The sequence below is a fragment of the Aspergillus thermomutatus genome (assembly GCF_002237265.1).
Source record: "Aspergillus thermomutatus strain HMR AF 39 chromosome Unknown NODE_161, whole genome shotgun sequence".
Classification (NCBI taxonomy): domain Eukaryota; kingdom Fungi; phylum Ascomycota; class Eurotiomycetes; order Eurotiales; family Aspergillaceae; genus Aspergillus; species Aspergillus thermomutatus.
The window spans coordinates 42,707-60,049 of record NW_020798210.1 but is presented as its reverse complement, the minus strand read 5'-3'; the positions used below and the strand labels follow the sequence as shown (position 1 = coordinate 60,049).

Here is a 17,343-nt window from a genome sequence, read left to right as displayed (position 1 = left end):
TCTTTGCTAGGCAGGCCAAGTTTGTTGGTTCTAGACCAAAGTTTTCATTGGCCAATAAGCAACGAAGAAACCGATTAAATTGATTTAATCGATTGAAACGATTTAATCCATTCTAATATTTCAATCTTGTCCTAACAATCAAGTGGCCGCTGACAGTCACTTTCGAGAATATTTTATATTGCCCATGATTAATATATAAGGCGAAGATCACTTGAACTTCCGCAAATTTTATTTCTTCTTGAAGCTGCCATCACCCTTGATTTATACCACAATCAAATCCATACCACCACATGTGGCAGATGAGTCTCCTCCCTAGTTGTGGTACAAATATGAGCAGTGAGGATACTCAGATCCGATTTCGGGGCTGCACCTGTGACGAACATAAAAGTATTTACCAGAATTGGCCGTGGCGGAATGCAGAATTGACAGTGGCCACTTGCATGAGGACCTGCCCGTATTGCAACAAATCTTTCTTGACGACGAGTAATCTTCGAAATCATCTCAAAGGACGAACCTACAAGGCCCGTCAGTTGACCGTGAAACATGAAAGGGGAGGGAGAAGGGCAATCAGGCGAGCTCCAGCGCGACCTACAAATCCTCTTACAAACACTGACGAACAGCAATCTAGAGTTCCAACCTGGAAAATCATTCCGATGGACAAAACCATAATGGGAGAAGATCGAATGCGTGGCAATGGGTGCCCAACCCCGGAATCCCTGGTGTTACCGACAGATAGCTCTCCTAAGGTTGCCTCCGTATGTTCCTCATATGCTTCTCCTTCGACAGCTACTCAAATGGCAAGGCTCGTTTTAATCACCTGCAGCACGGCAGCGTCGAAGAAATCAAACATACACTACAATGCCTGGTGGGATTCGATCCTCGTCTTATCCGGACATTAACTGCGTGCTCCTTCTCCGGAATTGAGCATATACCGCCCAGTGTATTGTCGCTCTGGACCGATTCTACCAGTTCCCCGCCTCGAGTATTATCCGCTTCGGGTTGTTGGTCATCGGGACAACCTGGGTTTCAAGAGACCTGGTCCGCCACGACGCGATTAGCCAGAAAGGGTAACACGTGTCCTGTCTTCCGCAACCTAATCCAGAGATGGATACTGAAAATGTTACACTAGACCTTCGAGTTTATGAACGCGGTGAATTGAAAGGGGACCCGACGGCTGCTTACTGCCAACTGGCTCAGCCAGACTATAGAAATCCCACCTATATCATAGGTGCCATGCCGGCAGCACTTATCGCCCGGTATCCTTTCTATGTTTCTGAAGAATTCTTCGAGACGGCTACTCCATTCTTGGAACAACAAGTGTCCTTTAATGTCACGCCGACGTTTTCTGTTGTCCAGATTCATATCGGTAGGCACCTCTGAACGATGACCGTGGGAAGAGCTGACCTAGAAGAGACTACGGAATGGAAGGTCTTTCTGTCCCACTAGGTGACTGTGAGAAAATATGGTTCATGTGGCCTCCGACAGAAAGGAATCTGTCGCTGATGGCGAGTGAAAGTGGTCAACTGGCGAAATTGATTCGACTAGCACCTCTATTAGAGGGTGGTGTTTTACTCCAGACAAATTCGGGTCACGCTTTGACAATACCGTCCGGCTGCCTACATGCAACCTTGACTATAAAGGGTGGATTCCTTGTGACCAAGGACTTTGCCACGCGCTATACTATTCAGTCGTTTTCACGCTACCTCGCATGGGGTCTTCAGCAGGAATTAGATGAAAACAGCAGAGCCAATTGCTACTACTTGTACTTGGACTGCTTGAACGTCGCTCTTGAGAACGGAGAGGTTAACCTCGCGATCGAAGCGTGGGTTGGGATAGAAGGGATACTGAAGGATATAGCGAGAAAAGATGCTACCTGGCGGGGGTTGGCATGGAGTTATTGGGAGACATGTTTGAACAGCACTCATGAAATATGTATCACGAAGTGCTCGTGTGGTTTTGTCGTTACGGATGGTGGATTTCTTGGGCACTTCAAGAATGCGCACCTGTGCTTTCTGGGTCCCGACAAGCCCTCCAGAATCAGGACACGCTCTGGTAGAAAGACTTAGGACCAGGCTGAAGTAAAGTTGATGCCAACGGCTAATCTACGTTGCTGAGACGTAAGCTGTAAGCCGTACCAAGCCTTCCTGCGAAGGGGACCATCGGGTATCCGAGTTAAAAATATAAGTCTGGCCATTCTCTTTCAACTGAACAATGAGCGAGACGTCCGAGCTCCTGGCAGAATTCAACCGCCTTCCGGAACAAGGTACCTCATCGTCGTTGGTGTTGTTGATATTTTGCCTTTGGCTTATTGGGCTCGCGATGACGAATTCTTCTAGGCTTTTGCCAGGATCAGAAATTTTCAGCGACAATAAGAGGTAAATGGATAGAATGAGAGCGACTACTCCAGGCGCAAAGCCTTGGAAGTTCAGGTCTTTATATATTCCAATACTCACCCTCCTTGCGCGACCACATCTAGAAAAGCGAACGCAAAACACTTTTCAAACACAAAAGTGCATTCCAAAATAGTCTCTATACCTCGTTTAAGATAGGCGCCGATTGCCTGCAAAGAATCTGGGGTGATCAGGGTGATCGGGATGACCTTAACTCTATCTCGCTGCGAAAGGCGCGCCGAAAATGGCGTGGCACCCATATCAACGGCCTCGGGCCATCTGGAGGCGAGCATCTATGTGTAGCCTCTGCTCTCAACGAATAAGTATCTCCGTAGGGAGCATCGATTCCAGCTGCATGCCTACGTCCGCACGCAGCTCTGCTCCACGTGGGGCCCTCACTCCGAAGGGAGCATCGGCTCCAGCAGGATGCCTAGGTTCGTACGGCATTGCTATTGCAAGAGAAGTCTCTTCCTGTAAGGCTCACCTTCCAAACGAACAATTTATGCCCGTCCCAGCTAGTACGAGCGGTCTCAGGCTCACGATCAATAAGGTTTTAAGACTTTTCCTGATGTCCGCCTGAGGTTCTAGGTCAAAAACGGACAAATGCTCAGGGTCTGAACACCTGGAGGGTCGGAGCGACTAGAGCGGAGGGCTACGGGCTTAGGGTCAGATGCTGATGACCCGGGCAGTAAGACGGGGTGCGTAGGCATGGTGATGGAGGACCAGGAACACGCGACCTAGCACTTCCGACCTATATGATCGAAAGACCGCGGTCGTACGACCGGCACAGACAGAGGACCACCAACTGGCGTCCGTACGAGGTGCAAGACCATTGTGGACGCCTGACTACATTGGTAGGATCCCCATGGCCTACAGACCAACCATTATTTTGCTGGGCCATTTACGAGATTCCATCCTCGATGACTTGCCCATCGTTCCCAATGGTCTCGAGCAGTCGTGCCACTGACCCCACAAGATGCCGCGTCACCATTAGGTCCCTCCCAGAATGCATGAAGATTGTGAAGCTACCATCCGTGATCGTTGCGCGAACGAACTCATCGACGGCTACCTTCAGTATCGCACGACCATAGAAGTGAATCCTTGCTCTGGTCCTGCGCATAGTGGTCCGCAATGCTCTGTGCCTCGTGTGGATTGTCACAGCTCACAAACACGGTAAGCATGGAATGTGATGGTAACTCTCCGTCCTGGTGGTGGATCACTGCAGAGATCTTCACTGGTGAGATTCTCCTGAATTTCTCCGACCTCCTGGTCATCTGTGTCTTCCAACATTTATGGCTTGTCAACGAGCAGCCTCCCGTCTTCCAATCGTTACCCGTTGGGCCTGTTCTTGATTGGGTAGATCTGCTGGGTATCGTTCTGTGTCCTGTTGAGGGTCCGTGTTCAGCAGGACCAGCCCTGGTTCCACTGCCCTCTTCACCATCCCATAATTCATCAGCGATGGCGGCATTCCGGGTCCCTGCCCCACTAATATCTTGATGCGTCGGTCGGTTTTTCATCCGCGGTTTACGGACTCTATCTTGCTTGGGGGTGGTTGCGGACTGGTTCTCAAACACCGCAGGGAGATCGTGGCAAATTCTCATCGTCCCGCTGGTTGCGATCGATCCCGAACCGCGACCGATCTTCCTGATTGCTCTGCGATCGCCCCTCTGTCTAGCATCGTATGGCTGCCACTTTGCCTCCGTATTCCCGCCATTGACAGCTGGTGCCTTTATGCATGACGGACGCGACGATGCAGTCGCCAAATGCAGTCGGTCTAAGAGGGTGTAGGACGGTACAACCGCTGGGTTTGCTCCTGCAGAGCACTAGAGCGCTCATTCGACTTAACCGCCCGGCCACTGATGAGCACCGCTTGCGGGGCCTCGTTCGAAATAGCGAGTGCGAAGCAACCGTCAATTCGTTCGATAAGAGACTCGAAGGTTCGAATGTCATAGTGGTAGTGGTCCAGCTTCCGGGCTTTAAGCAGGGCGGCCTTGGCAATCTGTCGGTCAGGCGACTGCTTTACGCCCTAATTTGCGGAGCACGGAAGCCCAATTTCCATGCACGCGCGGCCATGTTATGAACTACGCTCTCGTCCGCCTTCGCTCGGGCCTTCGGTTGGGGTTAGCCTTCTGGCCGCTCTGGATATTCTTGGCAATTTCAGGGTAATGCCGCATGGCCTAGATCCATATTTGGAAGTATCCGGGCGTTATACGTTCATGATCCCACCTGTCGGCGGAAGTAGCGTCGGGACGTCTCTATCGAATGATCACTGTCGGCACGACGAAATCGAAAGCTAATGGTTAGTGCGCCCCGAACTGTGGGATATTACGGATTTCGCCTTTCACGGTCTTTCTGACGATTCTGGACCCCCGAAGCGCGTGCAGCGGCAGCGAGTCAACCATATGAGGGTCAACGCGGGCCATCCGAGTGTGGTCATGGTTGACGAGGGTTGCCCAGAAATTCTTAACATGCGTCAGGTAGTGTATAATCTCCTAGAGGAATCAGATTAGCAGTTACAGACAGCAAAGGATAAAACCAACTTCATCACACTTTAATGCCATTATACTATTCAAGGACCCAAAGCTCACGCCGTTCCGAACTCCGGGGATCGCAAGTAACCCGTCAAACGCTGCACAGAGATACGAATTGTCTTGGAAAGTGAGCTGTCGTAACCGCTGGGCCTTGTTCGGCGACAGTCGAGATCACCAGCGATTTTGAAGAGCGCATTGTTCTCCCGCTGATATTGGCGGATCTTTCTGCATATTACCCCCTCGATTGTGGGCTTTTTCGTTCGCATATTCGTCCACGAGGGCATTCTGTAGGTCCTGACTGATGTCTTCAAGAACGGGCTAGATAACGGGATTGCCAGAAAAATGGATACACACCACGATATAGAAATAGAGCTTCCTCGCCGGCCTTGAGCCTGTGCTGCCCGCGGAGGTGCGGGTACTGTAGTTGATGAGATTTTAGCTCTTCAGTCGCGAGTCCTGCCGTGCGGCACTCTCTCCTCAAGTCCTGTATGGAGAGTTGGAGACAATCGCAGTCACGTGGTTTCGATTGTCCAGTGACTCTCCAGTCGTTGACACCCTGTCTCACATAGTCGCGCCACATTTTTCTGATCAACCTCATGGTCCATCCACTTCTGAACGTGTCCACTTCTGAACGTGTAGAGATGTCCTCGAGATCGATATTAGGAGTACCTTGGGAACTTAAGCAACCGTTTCATAGTAAGTTGCGGTTCGGTGTCTGTTAACATGAACTCCATAGCTGAGTCGGCAACTGGACCTCAATTTTTCCTTGCCTCGACAACCTAAGGTATGGGGTTACAGAAGTATTCCATTTTTTATATTAAATATGTTTTAATTTCTACTCATAGTGTGCTATGTGGTGGATACAACCAGGCCCTCAGGTTCTGTTCGCGGAGCGAAGCGATGAAGCGCTGAAGCGCCACAATCGTTTGAAACACTTCAGCGCAACCCCAGTTCCAGTATATGAGACACCCGTTTGAAAGCTGAGACGCTTAGAATACACTTACGCGGAGTCCAAGTCATTAGCTCCTGCCGTGTGTGAGCCTCGAGCGGCCAACGTCAGTAAAGGCACAGCCTCTACTGCGCATTGCGGCTTAGTAGGAGAGCTTTATGGAAGACCTTGTTCAAGTTGCGACAAGCTGCGTTGACAAAATTCTCTCGAAGCGAATGAGAGTATATGATAGCATGATCATCTATCAATATTGTTCGACTCTCCACTGGTTTACAGCCGCTTATTTGTGGCTTTAATAACCTGACTGCGGGCAAACAGAATAAAAATTAATGTGCTGGCACACGGATGCCAAGGATTCCTTCATTGATGGGACGGAAACGCTGTCAAATCACATGCTGCAAATCAGGACGATTGGGAAGTCCTGACAGTGACACCCATTTTACCGCATTCAAATTCGCACCTCACCGTCCAAGTATTGATTTCCATGAGTTTCGAAATAGAATGAACATCTTGGCTACGGCAGGTTGATTTTGAAAGTCACTGTAGGTGGAGGGCCTCATAACCTAGTTAAAAAAAAAATTTCAATCGTTCACAATATACCCCGTCCATTTTTTGGTGTTATATGAGCATAGCGGGCAGTATCGAACATTCACAGATCCCGCCACGGCCCACTTCTCAGAACAATCGGGACACCGGTACCTCTTGAGCTCGACCATGTGCTTTTGACTTTGAACGAGGTCAGCCGCAAACCCGATAGTCTCCCTCAGGACTTGCACGAAATCTTCATTTTTCAACAAGACGTCAATATGGTTCAATACTGTGCTAACAAGAGGATCTCTGAGGCCTCTATCTGTCGAAATTGTGGTTGTATATGTATCCGCAATAGCAACGGGGAAGTCATCCATTTCCCAGCATTTTTCGATAGCATTTATGAATTTCTGCCTTGCTTGCGCTTTAAGTTTCGGAACGTCATATTTGTCTCCGACCTGGTAAACCTTTACGTTAAACAGCATCAGGGAAACACGACCGCGGTCGCCGCCACTGCTGTCGTAGTCGAATCCATACATAAAGTGGATCATTGCCTCAATAGCTATAGGATCATCTTCGACAAGTCGTATCGTAGCTTCTTGTGTCTCCTGTTCCCATTTAAGCACAGGTATAACCTTCTGTTACCATCGCTGACTTACGTTCCAGTCACGTTTGAAAAGTCGGGAGAAATACCCCGACTGTCCGCAAATGATTATTTTGTGAACCTTGAGTTCTCGATCTTTCGCCACGATCGTCAGATCTGAGAACGTTGATGAGTGAAAATATCTGTCACCTTTAGCATACGCCCTACTGGTAGTAAAAAGTGGGACAAACTCCTAAATACTAGCACTAAGATCGCCGATGCTATCACCAAGCTTAGTCTTGGATAGAGCAAGCTGGTCGTTACTCATATCGCCCGATAACGCTTGTAGTTTCGAGTCAGTGGATGTTCAACAATTGGTTCCCTGCACGAAGGTGATATAGTTCAGAATACTGATACTACAACTTGTGAGAACTCAACTTAAAGATTCGTGTGTAAAAGTAGGAGAGCGGGATTGACTGTCTCCGATGCCCAATGTTGGCCCAAAAATCTAGCGCACGTGATGCAGCCTTTGTACATTGTTGCGGCCCCACTGGTCTACAGACCGCACGATATTATTTGAAGTAACTTTATAAAATGTCACCCTCAATCGTTTCCCCATCATTTCCTCTACGCAGTAGTGCGAGTGAGGGCGATGGAGACATGCCTCAGTCCACAGACGTTAGTCTCTGGGCTGGTCATGGCCACCCACTATTGGGTGGGGAATGTGGCTGGGGGCTAGTGCCTTACTGCCACTGTACTGGGCGCTTGGAGCACATTTTCTCACCGCCCCTTGGATTCGAGGCAACGGCCGCAGTTCTGTGACGCCACGAATTTCAGGGGCCATATTTGCTGTTAACCATGGAATTTTCAGTGCAAGCCATGTAAATATAGCTCTCAGTATCGCGCAGGACATATATTTAAGAGTTTGATAATGCCTTTCCTCCAGGTAAGGTTACCTTTATTCTAAGTCACTTCTGACTGCTGGCCTGGTCCAAAATCCCTAAACTTAGATTGTCTGTTTTAGGAGAGCAACTTCTATTTGTCCGATCACAGCCTATAAGAATGTCTTCCGAAGAAAGCGTCGCGCCGCATGTTGCGTCTGCTGATACAGCTTCCGGAGTTGGGCCATCCGGTCCCAATCCTGCAGTCGGTGTCTCTACCACATTAGTCACACCACCAGCGAAATCTTGGGCGATAACTGGTGGCACAAAGGCTGAGAAACCACCGCCTCTGGCATTCCACCTGGAGATTTTGCCAGTAATAACTCTGGAGCTACACAGCCTGGTGTACCTCCCAGTGTCTCTTATGGCATGACTGTTGGAGCTACACCTTCTGGTGTTCCTCCCAACGTCTCTGCCAGCAACGACTCCGGAGCTGCAGTCTGGTGTACCTCCCAGTGTTCCTGGCGCAGGGCTGTCGGAGCGCTTCCTGTTGGTCCATAAACCTGTCTGACGATGATCCGGAAGATGAGAACAGATTGGACCTTTCTGAGGGAACTCAAGAAATACTATTGAAATGCATAGCAGAATGCAGTGATGATCAGATACATTGGTACGATATTGGAAGCCCTATTGCCAGAGAAAAACAGAAGTCCTCCAGCAACTTCAGGAAATCTTGATGACAAGTAGGTGTGGTCCTGAAAACGAGAAGAAGCCTTTCAGCACAACCGGTACGATCTCGTCACCTATCAGAAGGCAAATTCTAACATCGAGCAGTGATACAGAAAGCAATTAGTGCTGTGAAGTACCCTAACTGGGAGCACCTTCGTGGCGGATCAAGTGTGTCAGCAACCTCCAGTTCCAAAGTTGCACCCGTTTCATAAGGGAAGTGTATAAGGAAGCAACCCGATACCTGCGCATGATTGCGCAAGTCATAATCAAGAACCCGGAGCGAGTGGACATGATGACAGAGGATGCCCTCAGGACATAATTGCAAAAATAATGCAGTTAAACCAGCAAGGCGGACTTGATGTGCACACTTGCACTATTAACTTGAAATCGACCGGGTCGCTTTAGCACGCCATAAACGGTGCGAATAGTACAGACGAAAAACAAAGCAGCAAGGGCGCACTTAAGAGCTTATGTGGTGGATACTATAATTTCGTAGGTTCGCGGATGCAATCGCTGCCAGGCCGCCATCCCGAGGCCCACGGGAAAGCGTACATGACTGGCGCGTAAATGAATGATCTTCAAGCGGCTTTCCTCCAACTTCCATTTAGAGACAGGTCTTTCGTTCAAGATCCAAATGCGCGTATGATGACCAATGCAGCTTCACAGGTACCGAGCTACGCTTGGCTGAGGACGAGAACGTGCGTATCGAGGAACTGCTATGGTCATTTTCAAAGAGATCGCGGGCGACCCTGGGACAGTTGACAAAAATAGGGTCAGCGAGTGTTTGATATTTGTCAGGCCAAACACTGTCGCTGCTTCAGTGGTTCTTTCCAGTGAAGCTTGCATTTTCCGCCAGCCACGGCCAGACTAATGATTGAAGTTGGCAATATTGGAAGTGAACCATTTAAGCTCCCGATCTCCAAGGCGAAATCTGGTTCTCTGCCAGCCTGAACACCTGACTTTAGTGTAACTCCCATGTCCCCTACCTCCTCTGGGAGGGTCTGCAAACCCGCAGGGCACCGAAGAGAGTGAGATGCATAGTAGTAGTCGAAGAGAAGACCTTAGGAAGTTCGCCGTTACTTCCTGAGATATGCGGGGCCTAAACATATGCGTGAGATGTGAAAGGTAGCCTACGGACCAGCCAGCCATAAACTTGTGTGCCTGGGATATGTGGACGCCTAAGCAGTGACGAGATTCAGCCATACTGATCCGAGCGTTCTCCGGACCTAGGCCCGCGCGCCCAAATCCTGTCAACACGCGGGGCATGAGCGTCCAACGTCAGTACCTGAGCGCTGTCTCCTGACCAATTTGACCTAGTATGGGAGATTCAGCCTTTACGGCTTGCGTTCGTCAGCTTAGGAAGTAGGCTTGCTCAGCAGGTCAACAAACGAGCTGGTAGGAACCTGTCTTCTTCCAGCGCCTCCGCCGGCCCGCCGAGTCGCGTACTCTCAGTAGGCAATTTGTCTGTCGTCATATAGCGTTACTCCGTGACAAGCCAATTTATCTACCAAACGCTGAGGATCCTTTGGGAGCGCCGTCTATTGTTGCTTATGATCACGGCTGGATACGTTATGTAGAGCAACTTAGGTGGCTATCGCCTAGCGCCACTCAGTCTTGCAACAACGATACCCAAATATCCCTCCCAAGCGTTTGCCAACTCCGTTATTTTGTGAACAGGGCGTATTGTTTGGTTACTGGTATCAAGATCCAGCTGGGAACGGCAGCAGACATCCTGTTTATGCATGTCCTAAGGGAAGGGAGTCTAGTGTCAAGCGACATGGAAGGATTGAATCAGTCCGCATCGACAGTTTTGATGAGCTGGATGTTTTCGAGGAATTTGTTACGGCTCTCTTCCGTGCAAACACGGACAGGAGGCAGAAAGCCGTAAATGATAAGTTGTGGGAGTTCGTTATATTGCTATGGACACATGAGGAGCATTATTGGGCCTACTCTTAATCTCCCGACTTGCCAATGTCCTTGTCAGTGACCTGACTTGGGGTTGGATAATAGGATCCCTAATGCGAATTAGCTATTAAAGAGATAGGTATATCGGGGGAGTGATTACCAACTGTGATCCAACAAATCCCCAAAATCCCGAAGCATCCGCAGAAAACATATAGACACGACCGGTGTCTCTTATACGTATGCCTAAACAAACATCGGCGCCGCACATCTTGCTATACTCGGACGCTTTTTTCATCAAGCCGGTTTTGCGACGGGCACGCTTCTGGCGAACTGATTTGCTGCTTGGCCTCGAGCTCTCGTGCAGTTTTGGATGCGTCGTACACACTTTAGTATCCAGCATGGTTCCTCGCATTCACTCTATTTAAATAAGTGGTATAAGTGGTTTAATTTTTATAGTGGGGGGAAATGAGTGAACCCTACTATGCGTAAAGAGATGAAGGCTGCCTTATATCAGCGCCTGGGCCACGATCTTTCGGGGCCATTCTTTCAGCAGAGATGATGACCAGTCTTCCACCGCTAAAAGGTCGGCTGATAGATCAGAGTTGACCGGAATAACGCAGGAACATAAAGAAACCACGGTGTGTGCAGGCCACGGTTGTCCTAGAAGATACCGTGGCAGCGACATCTGGGGTCACCTTTCTCGGTGAGAACCAGCTTGCTGTACCAACCGCCAAACGATTAGGACCGGCTTGGCTTAAATTGGTTTAATTAATATTTCTATTTGTATTTTCATGCTTTGGTTTTACTCTTTGGTAAGGCTAACAAAGAATGGGATCTCGCATTTTGCGCGGGTAGATCGGCCAGTACAGACGATATGTATACATACGACTTACGACCACCTTGCCTACCAGGCGGATATTCCTCGTAGCAATATTTTCCAAAGCAAGGGATGCCAAAATTTGTACGATCCCCTTTCTGGATTGTAGGCTGAAAAATAGGAAACGATCCTCGGTCGCAACTGAGTCACGTGGACGACAGTTGAGGGCTTGCCTATCTCCAGCTAGCATGAGAAAGGAGGCTGCTGATGCAGGCTGCCTGTGCCACAGTGCATTAGGTATGTCGCCCTGAGGACAACTCATTGCGCAGCAAGAAGGACGAGGGCCCATAGTGCAAAAAATAGCCACAAAATCTGCCTTAGGCTCTGACTATAGTGATGATGTCCTAGGATATTGAAACGGACACTTCGCCCTCGCACCTATGAGTGACAGACACCTGAGAGAGAATCTTGCCCTGCTACCTGCAGGTAACCGCAAACCGCGTTTTAGGTTGCCTGTTGCCTGGCCTGGCAGTCCTCCCACAAAGTGAAGCACATTGGACAGTATTTCCCGTTTGTGGCAGTGCTGTGCCTTGTGTGAATTGAGACGGCGTTTCGACTCTCAATGACCAGAAGAAGACTGTCAGCACGAGCTGCGGCCACTAGTAGCAAGGCACGTGATAGTCGCATGCCGTCGTTGGCTAGGCTTATGAGTCATCGGTAGTCTGGAGGTGATAACTACCAATCACATACTAGCTAAATTAGGTAAAAGTGAGCCTCTTCGAAGCCACAATCCTAGTGAGGGTGGCCCGCCCTCCATGAGGACTTCCCAAGTTCCAAGTTCTCTCCTACGAAGTACCCGGAAACGCTCTAATGCTGTTCTCTTAGGAACACATAGTGTCCGCTCCGCTACAAAGGTTTGACAACACGCTCGCAACGCCTTGTCCATGAGGGACTTTATCCTCCATTAGTTGAAGGCTGCAGCTGTGATTTAGAAGAGACAGCGATCGTGGGAAAGACTCTACCGTCAGGGCTATCGACATGTCTGCTTTGCGCCTGGGCTGATGGGAGCTGACCGTGGAAACAGCATTCGAATAAATTAGTTTCTCGCAACTGTACCTCTGAATTCACGCAGCCCTTAAATAGGCGAAATATCAAACAGAAAGACATATTCAATGAAGGAACACAGGAGGCAAATCGAATAAGTGGCCAAAATCCCTTTTGCGTTCCCTTAAGCTGTGCCTAATAGTCATAGAGACTATTGTAAACCTTGGAGCCAGGAGTGGGTATAGTATACCCGTTTGCTCCAAGGGCCGATCGAATGTGATCCGCACGCAGTGGAACCCCCTCAGACATGGCGACGTTGTGTGCAAGCTTGATAACATTTTTGATCTTTAGATATTATGTCAGTATACGCCTACATCTCAGGACGGAGCGAATCTCTCACCTGCCGACCATTCAGGCTGACCTCGGCGAAGTTGCGTATCTCATCTTCCACAATTTCCGCTCCTGTCTTAGCAGAAAAGTGTCTGAAGATGGCTTGTCGGGCCGATGAGTCCAGATCATGATACTGCAACTTTAACTGGATTCGGTCAAGGATGGCTGCATCGAAGTCCTGGAGCATATTCGTCGTGAGGAAAAAGATACCGGGATAATACTCAAGCGTGCGCAAGAACGTGGCAACAAGGCGGTTGCGTTCTAAGTGCAGGCCATCCCGTCGCTGCAGGTAAACATCCGCTTCATCCAAGAGGAGCACAGCCTTCCAGTTGCTGGCAACACGGAAGGTGCGTGTTAGCTGGACTTCAAGCTGCTCAGCTTGAGCGCTGAGGTCTCCAGCGGAAATCTGCACTTGTCAGCTTCTATGTGGCTGAGAGGATGTAACGCTCATATATTTACCGAGTAGAGCGGTCGTTGAAGTCGTTCAGAGATGGCTTCTGCTGTCAAAGTCTTCCCTACGCCTGGAGGGCCGCTTCCCATACCAGTTAGCAGTTTAAACCACTATGGGAGGTTTCGAATACATACTGCAGGAGTATGATGACCCCTTGCCCCTTTCCTTCAATGATGTCATCGAATTTTCCCTCGGTCGTTGCGCGGACCCGACTTTCAGTGAGAGATTTGATGACCTTCTTTTTGTCCTCGGGGATTGCTAACATGTCAAAGGGCGTATCAGAGAATTGGATCGCAGCCACCTTTTCTACCGCAAATTCTCCTAGTGACATTAGCCAACTGAGTTCACCGGTCGTCAAGCGTCGACTTACCCCAAATCTTCTCGTTCAGGGAGAAACCGAGAACCGTCGGGCTGCAGATAGCTAGCTCTTCCTCCTTTAACTCGCTGGGATCCATACCGTTACTCTGGACACGGTCAACAATTTCGTGATCCAAAATTTGGCCAAACATATCGGTATGGGGCTTTTTTGTCGTTAGTCTTGCATAGTTGGGATTCCACTTCCGGAATTGCTGGGCGTCGATCATGATCCTGCTAATGACATGGACTTTCATTAGTTGATCCTTATGTTGGACGAACATATTTCCTTCATATTGCCGATGGTAACAGCCAATGAGCGACACGAACTTTCGACCAGCCGATACTAGGCGCGACCAGATCTCCGGGTCAGGGTGGAATTCCAATGGATATGCCGGAAGATTTTCAATTCTGCGTGCTCCGGAGAACATTTCAATCTGCAAAATCTCGGTAGATTCACCGAACACTTCTCCGTCGTAATCAAAATACTGACACTGGATCTCAAAACAAACACCCTTCCGGACTGTCTTCGTCTCTTTGCCGCAGCTGTAACGAACGCACCGGGGCAGACCTGTGGAAGGGCAGGTCATGTACAGCAGTGCGCCCGGTTTGAAGAACGCCCATAACAAGTCGTATGTTATCTTCCTGTGAGCCAGAAGCGAGTTCATTTGGCTGGTTGTTGACTCGTATGCTTCTTCTAGGTGCTTGATTAGCAGACTCAGGTGTCGCATGCCATCCTCTTCCGTGGTATCATCGTCGGAGCCGGTGCCAAAACTTTTCAACTCTGGAAGGAAATGGAACAATAAGTTCCGCTCCACCTATCCTGCTATTAGCAAGAACGCCTGCATAAAGCATGAGTAGCCATACCGCAGGTTTGTCGGCTTCAAGTCCCGCTGTTCTAATGTCTTTCAGGATGCATCTCAAGATGTCTCGCAGGACTGGTGACTTGATATCCACGTAGATGATGATATCGTGCGTTTGTTTTTCTGCGGACATGTCAGACGCTCAAAGAGCTGCAACGATCGGCGATACTTACGGATACGCTTGCGGACGACGAATACGAATTCGTCTAATTCACTCACATCCTGTGGGGGAGGGGAATCGACGATCTTGTACTCGTACGCCTTGGAATCCCAGCTGCGCTTATAATTAGCAGATGTGAAATACGGACAGTGCTGGACATACGCTTCGTTGACGGTCTTGTACTCAATCCTGGAGGCCAGAATCCTTTTGTCCTCGCTATCCTGATTGTTCTCTGCCGTCTTCTTGGGTCCAGCGGGACTATTATCCGCGCCATCGGAAGCCGTTTGAGCTTTGCAATCAAGCACAGCTTGGAAAAGGTCTTTCAACTGTCTCATTGTAACAGGCTCCGAGGGAACATGGGAGTCTTCTGGATAGGGACTACCCTGACGGTCACCCCTAAGATCTTCGGATTCGATCTCACGAGCCTCACAAAGGTCAAGACTATCTGCCGTGTCTGGAGAGTCAGCCCAGTTCCTCGTTTTGGCAGCGTTCGCCAACAGGCTCTCAAGCTCATCTGCGTTAAGCAGAGGCGGTGAGGAGCACTTGTATTGGCTCTTTTTTATGTCGCAGCTAAAACCGAGATTAGCGATGTGTCACGCAGATAGAAGGCAGAACTTACACTTCACAATTTTTTCTCTCCTCCATATTTGACACCTGAGCGCCTCGCACCAGCCGTTGTCCACCTGTCGCATCGCTATCGACCGTGTTCTGCGTCAATTGGCCACCATTGGCTGGTCCAAGGTCTTTCAGAGTTGCAACATTATCATCATTGAGAGTCACTGCCGATTTTGGATTTCTGGCGACCTTCGAGTCGCTTGCACTGGGTCGCAGCTTCTCTGCAGAGACTAAATATGCTCTCGGGTCGTCGGAAACATGAACGAGGGAATCAGTGGGCTCTTTCAGCTGGAAAACTGCAGCAGGCTCCGAAGGGGTGATGCAGGGGCTGTTAGGGGGTGTCACGCCCCGACTGTCGCAAGGCAGTTGAAGATGGTTGTCCTTCTCGACGCCAACAGACGCTGATGGCGAGTGTCCGGTAGTAGTAGCGGAAGTCGGAGTGGCCTGAAAGACCTCCAGAAGATCCGTCAGCAGGCTGGCAGTGGCGAGCTGGGATTTTTCAGGCGACGAGGTAGGCACAACGGGCATCTCCGACAACACCTGTCGGATAGCGTCGACAAAGAGTTCCTTGAGGTCATCCTTGTCCGTGCCCTGCAAGGACGACACCCGAGGTGGGCTGCCAGGAGGCGTCATGACTTGGAGACATGGAGATGGAGATGGAGATGGAGATGGAGATGCAGTGATTGATTTTTGAGAATATGCCATGCTGGGGAATTGGTTGGCAATAAGATTGGTGCAGCTGGGGCAAGTACTTATGATGATTGATGGTCTGTGTGTGTCAACGATGTTCGAGGTTGACGAAATCCTGAGGGAAAACTTGCCTCCTTATATGTCTTTCGTTCAGTGAACCATTATGCAGGATATCTATTCCTTTCAGCGCGATATGTCGCTTCCGCTCTCGCAAGATGCATGATCATTGTGATCATTGTCTTGTTGTGATCAAGCTCTAAACTGTGCCGCGACTTGCGCAAGGAGCGCCTCGAACTGGTTGGATCTATACGATTACCCTATCCTGAAATAACTTGGCATATGCATGGTACTAATGAACATCTTTTTGCACGCTACTTATATCGCTTTGCTCTCATATGCTTCAAATTGGGTGTATATACTATACTGTATTCTTTGACTTCGCTCGAAGGGTGGCGTACATACCTATCTTAGCTTATGATTGGTTGCATGAAGTTAGGTGATATTAGGACGTTACCTGAATTATAGCTTTGGATGATATAGCCGTATTCGCAGCTACGGGAGCGAGAGCAAATCATTGGGAAGGGAACCTAATACTCACTCAGAGCGTTAAAAAGTAGGGTATAGTTGAAAAATCACCTAATTCACGTTTTGTCTCTGGCTGTTAAGAAGTGGGTTGGTCGGATTCCTTCCGTGCCACTTTCACGTGTTTGATAAGCAACTCGCAAACACATGAATTTTGGGGTTGGGCGTCATTTTGGGCACCCCGCCGAGTCACATGATTTTAAAGACACCACACTCCCTCTTCTCTCCGTTCCATGACCCAACGTGGAAGGAACCACCGCCAGAACAAAAGCGCGAAAATAGGACAGTTGTCCATCACTTCTTACAAGCCTGCAAGTCCACTAACTACAATCCTCTTTCATATCGGTCATCAGGAACTGGTGTCTCATTTCCGAACCGCCTCTCTACAATACATGAAGGCACGCCGAAGCGATTATTGACTGTGTTCAAGTGAGTCCGTACTGTAATGTTTGGATTTATACCGTTTTGTAATGCAGACCAACTCAGACCATATGCTGAACCAGGAGGTCAGCATCAGCTGGCTATGGCAGCCAAATATGTTCCAATATCTGAAGAAATCGCGAACGACAAGGTGAAACTCGCTGCGGAAGCTGTCAAACATGTTCGTTCTCATTGATGCTGCTCTAAATAGGGACGAGCTAATGTTGTTTTTATCCCTTAGTTCGGAAATGACTTTGAAGAGTCCAAAATGGAATATGAGAGTAGCTGGGTCTCTTACACCCTACGGTTCTTTGATGGGTGGCCAACAGAGCGTTTGATTATATTCCGCCCACCGAAATCCTCGAAATTTTTCGACTGTATAAGGGTTAAGGACGGTTCAACAGGCGTGGTCGAATGGGAAACACTTCGAAAAGCTGGGATATGGATGGGACTCGTACCTA

The 17,343-nt window shown here is 49.2% G+C and overlaps 2 protein-coding genes across 2 annotated transcripts; both read right to left on the bottom strand.

Moving 5' to 3' along the window:
- Window positions 1-4,164: 4,164 nt before the first annotated feature.
- Window positions 4,165-7,309, bottom strand: CDV56_105947 (uncharacterized protein; the record flags this gene model as incomplete). The annotated part of the gene is made up of 7 exons (XM_026759566.1): window positions 4,165-4,416; window positions 4,476-4,499; window positions 4,617-4,645; window positions 4,720-4,882; window positions 6,524-7,006; window positions 7,058-7,158; window positions 7,243-7,309. The coding sequence occupies 7 exons, from the start codon at window positions 7,307-7,309 to the stop codon at window positions 4,165-4,167; spliced, it is 1,119 nt and encodes a 372-aa protein (XP_026612687.1).
- Window positions 7,310-12,552: 5,243 nt separating this feature from the next.
- CDV56_105311 (ATP-binding protein) lies at window positions 12,553-15,823 on the bottom strand (the record flags this gene model as incomplete). Its single annotated transcript, XM_026758930.1, has 9 exons — window positions 12,553-12,702; window positions 12,758-13,153; window positions 13,207-13,279; window positions 13,333-13,519; window positions 13,569-14,370; window positions 14,420-14,538; window positions 14,589-14,689; window positions 14,738-15,145; window positions 15,195-15,823. 9 exons carry the CDS (start codon window positions 15,821-15,823, stop codon window positions 12,553-12,555), a joined length of 2,865 nt encoding a protein of 954 aa, XP_026612686.1.
- Between the last annotated feature and the right edge of the window lie 1,520 nt (window positions 15,824-17,343).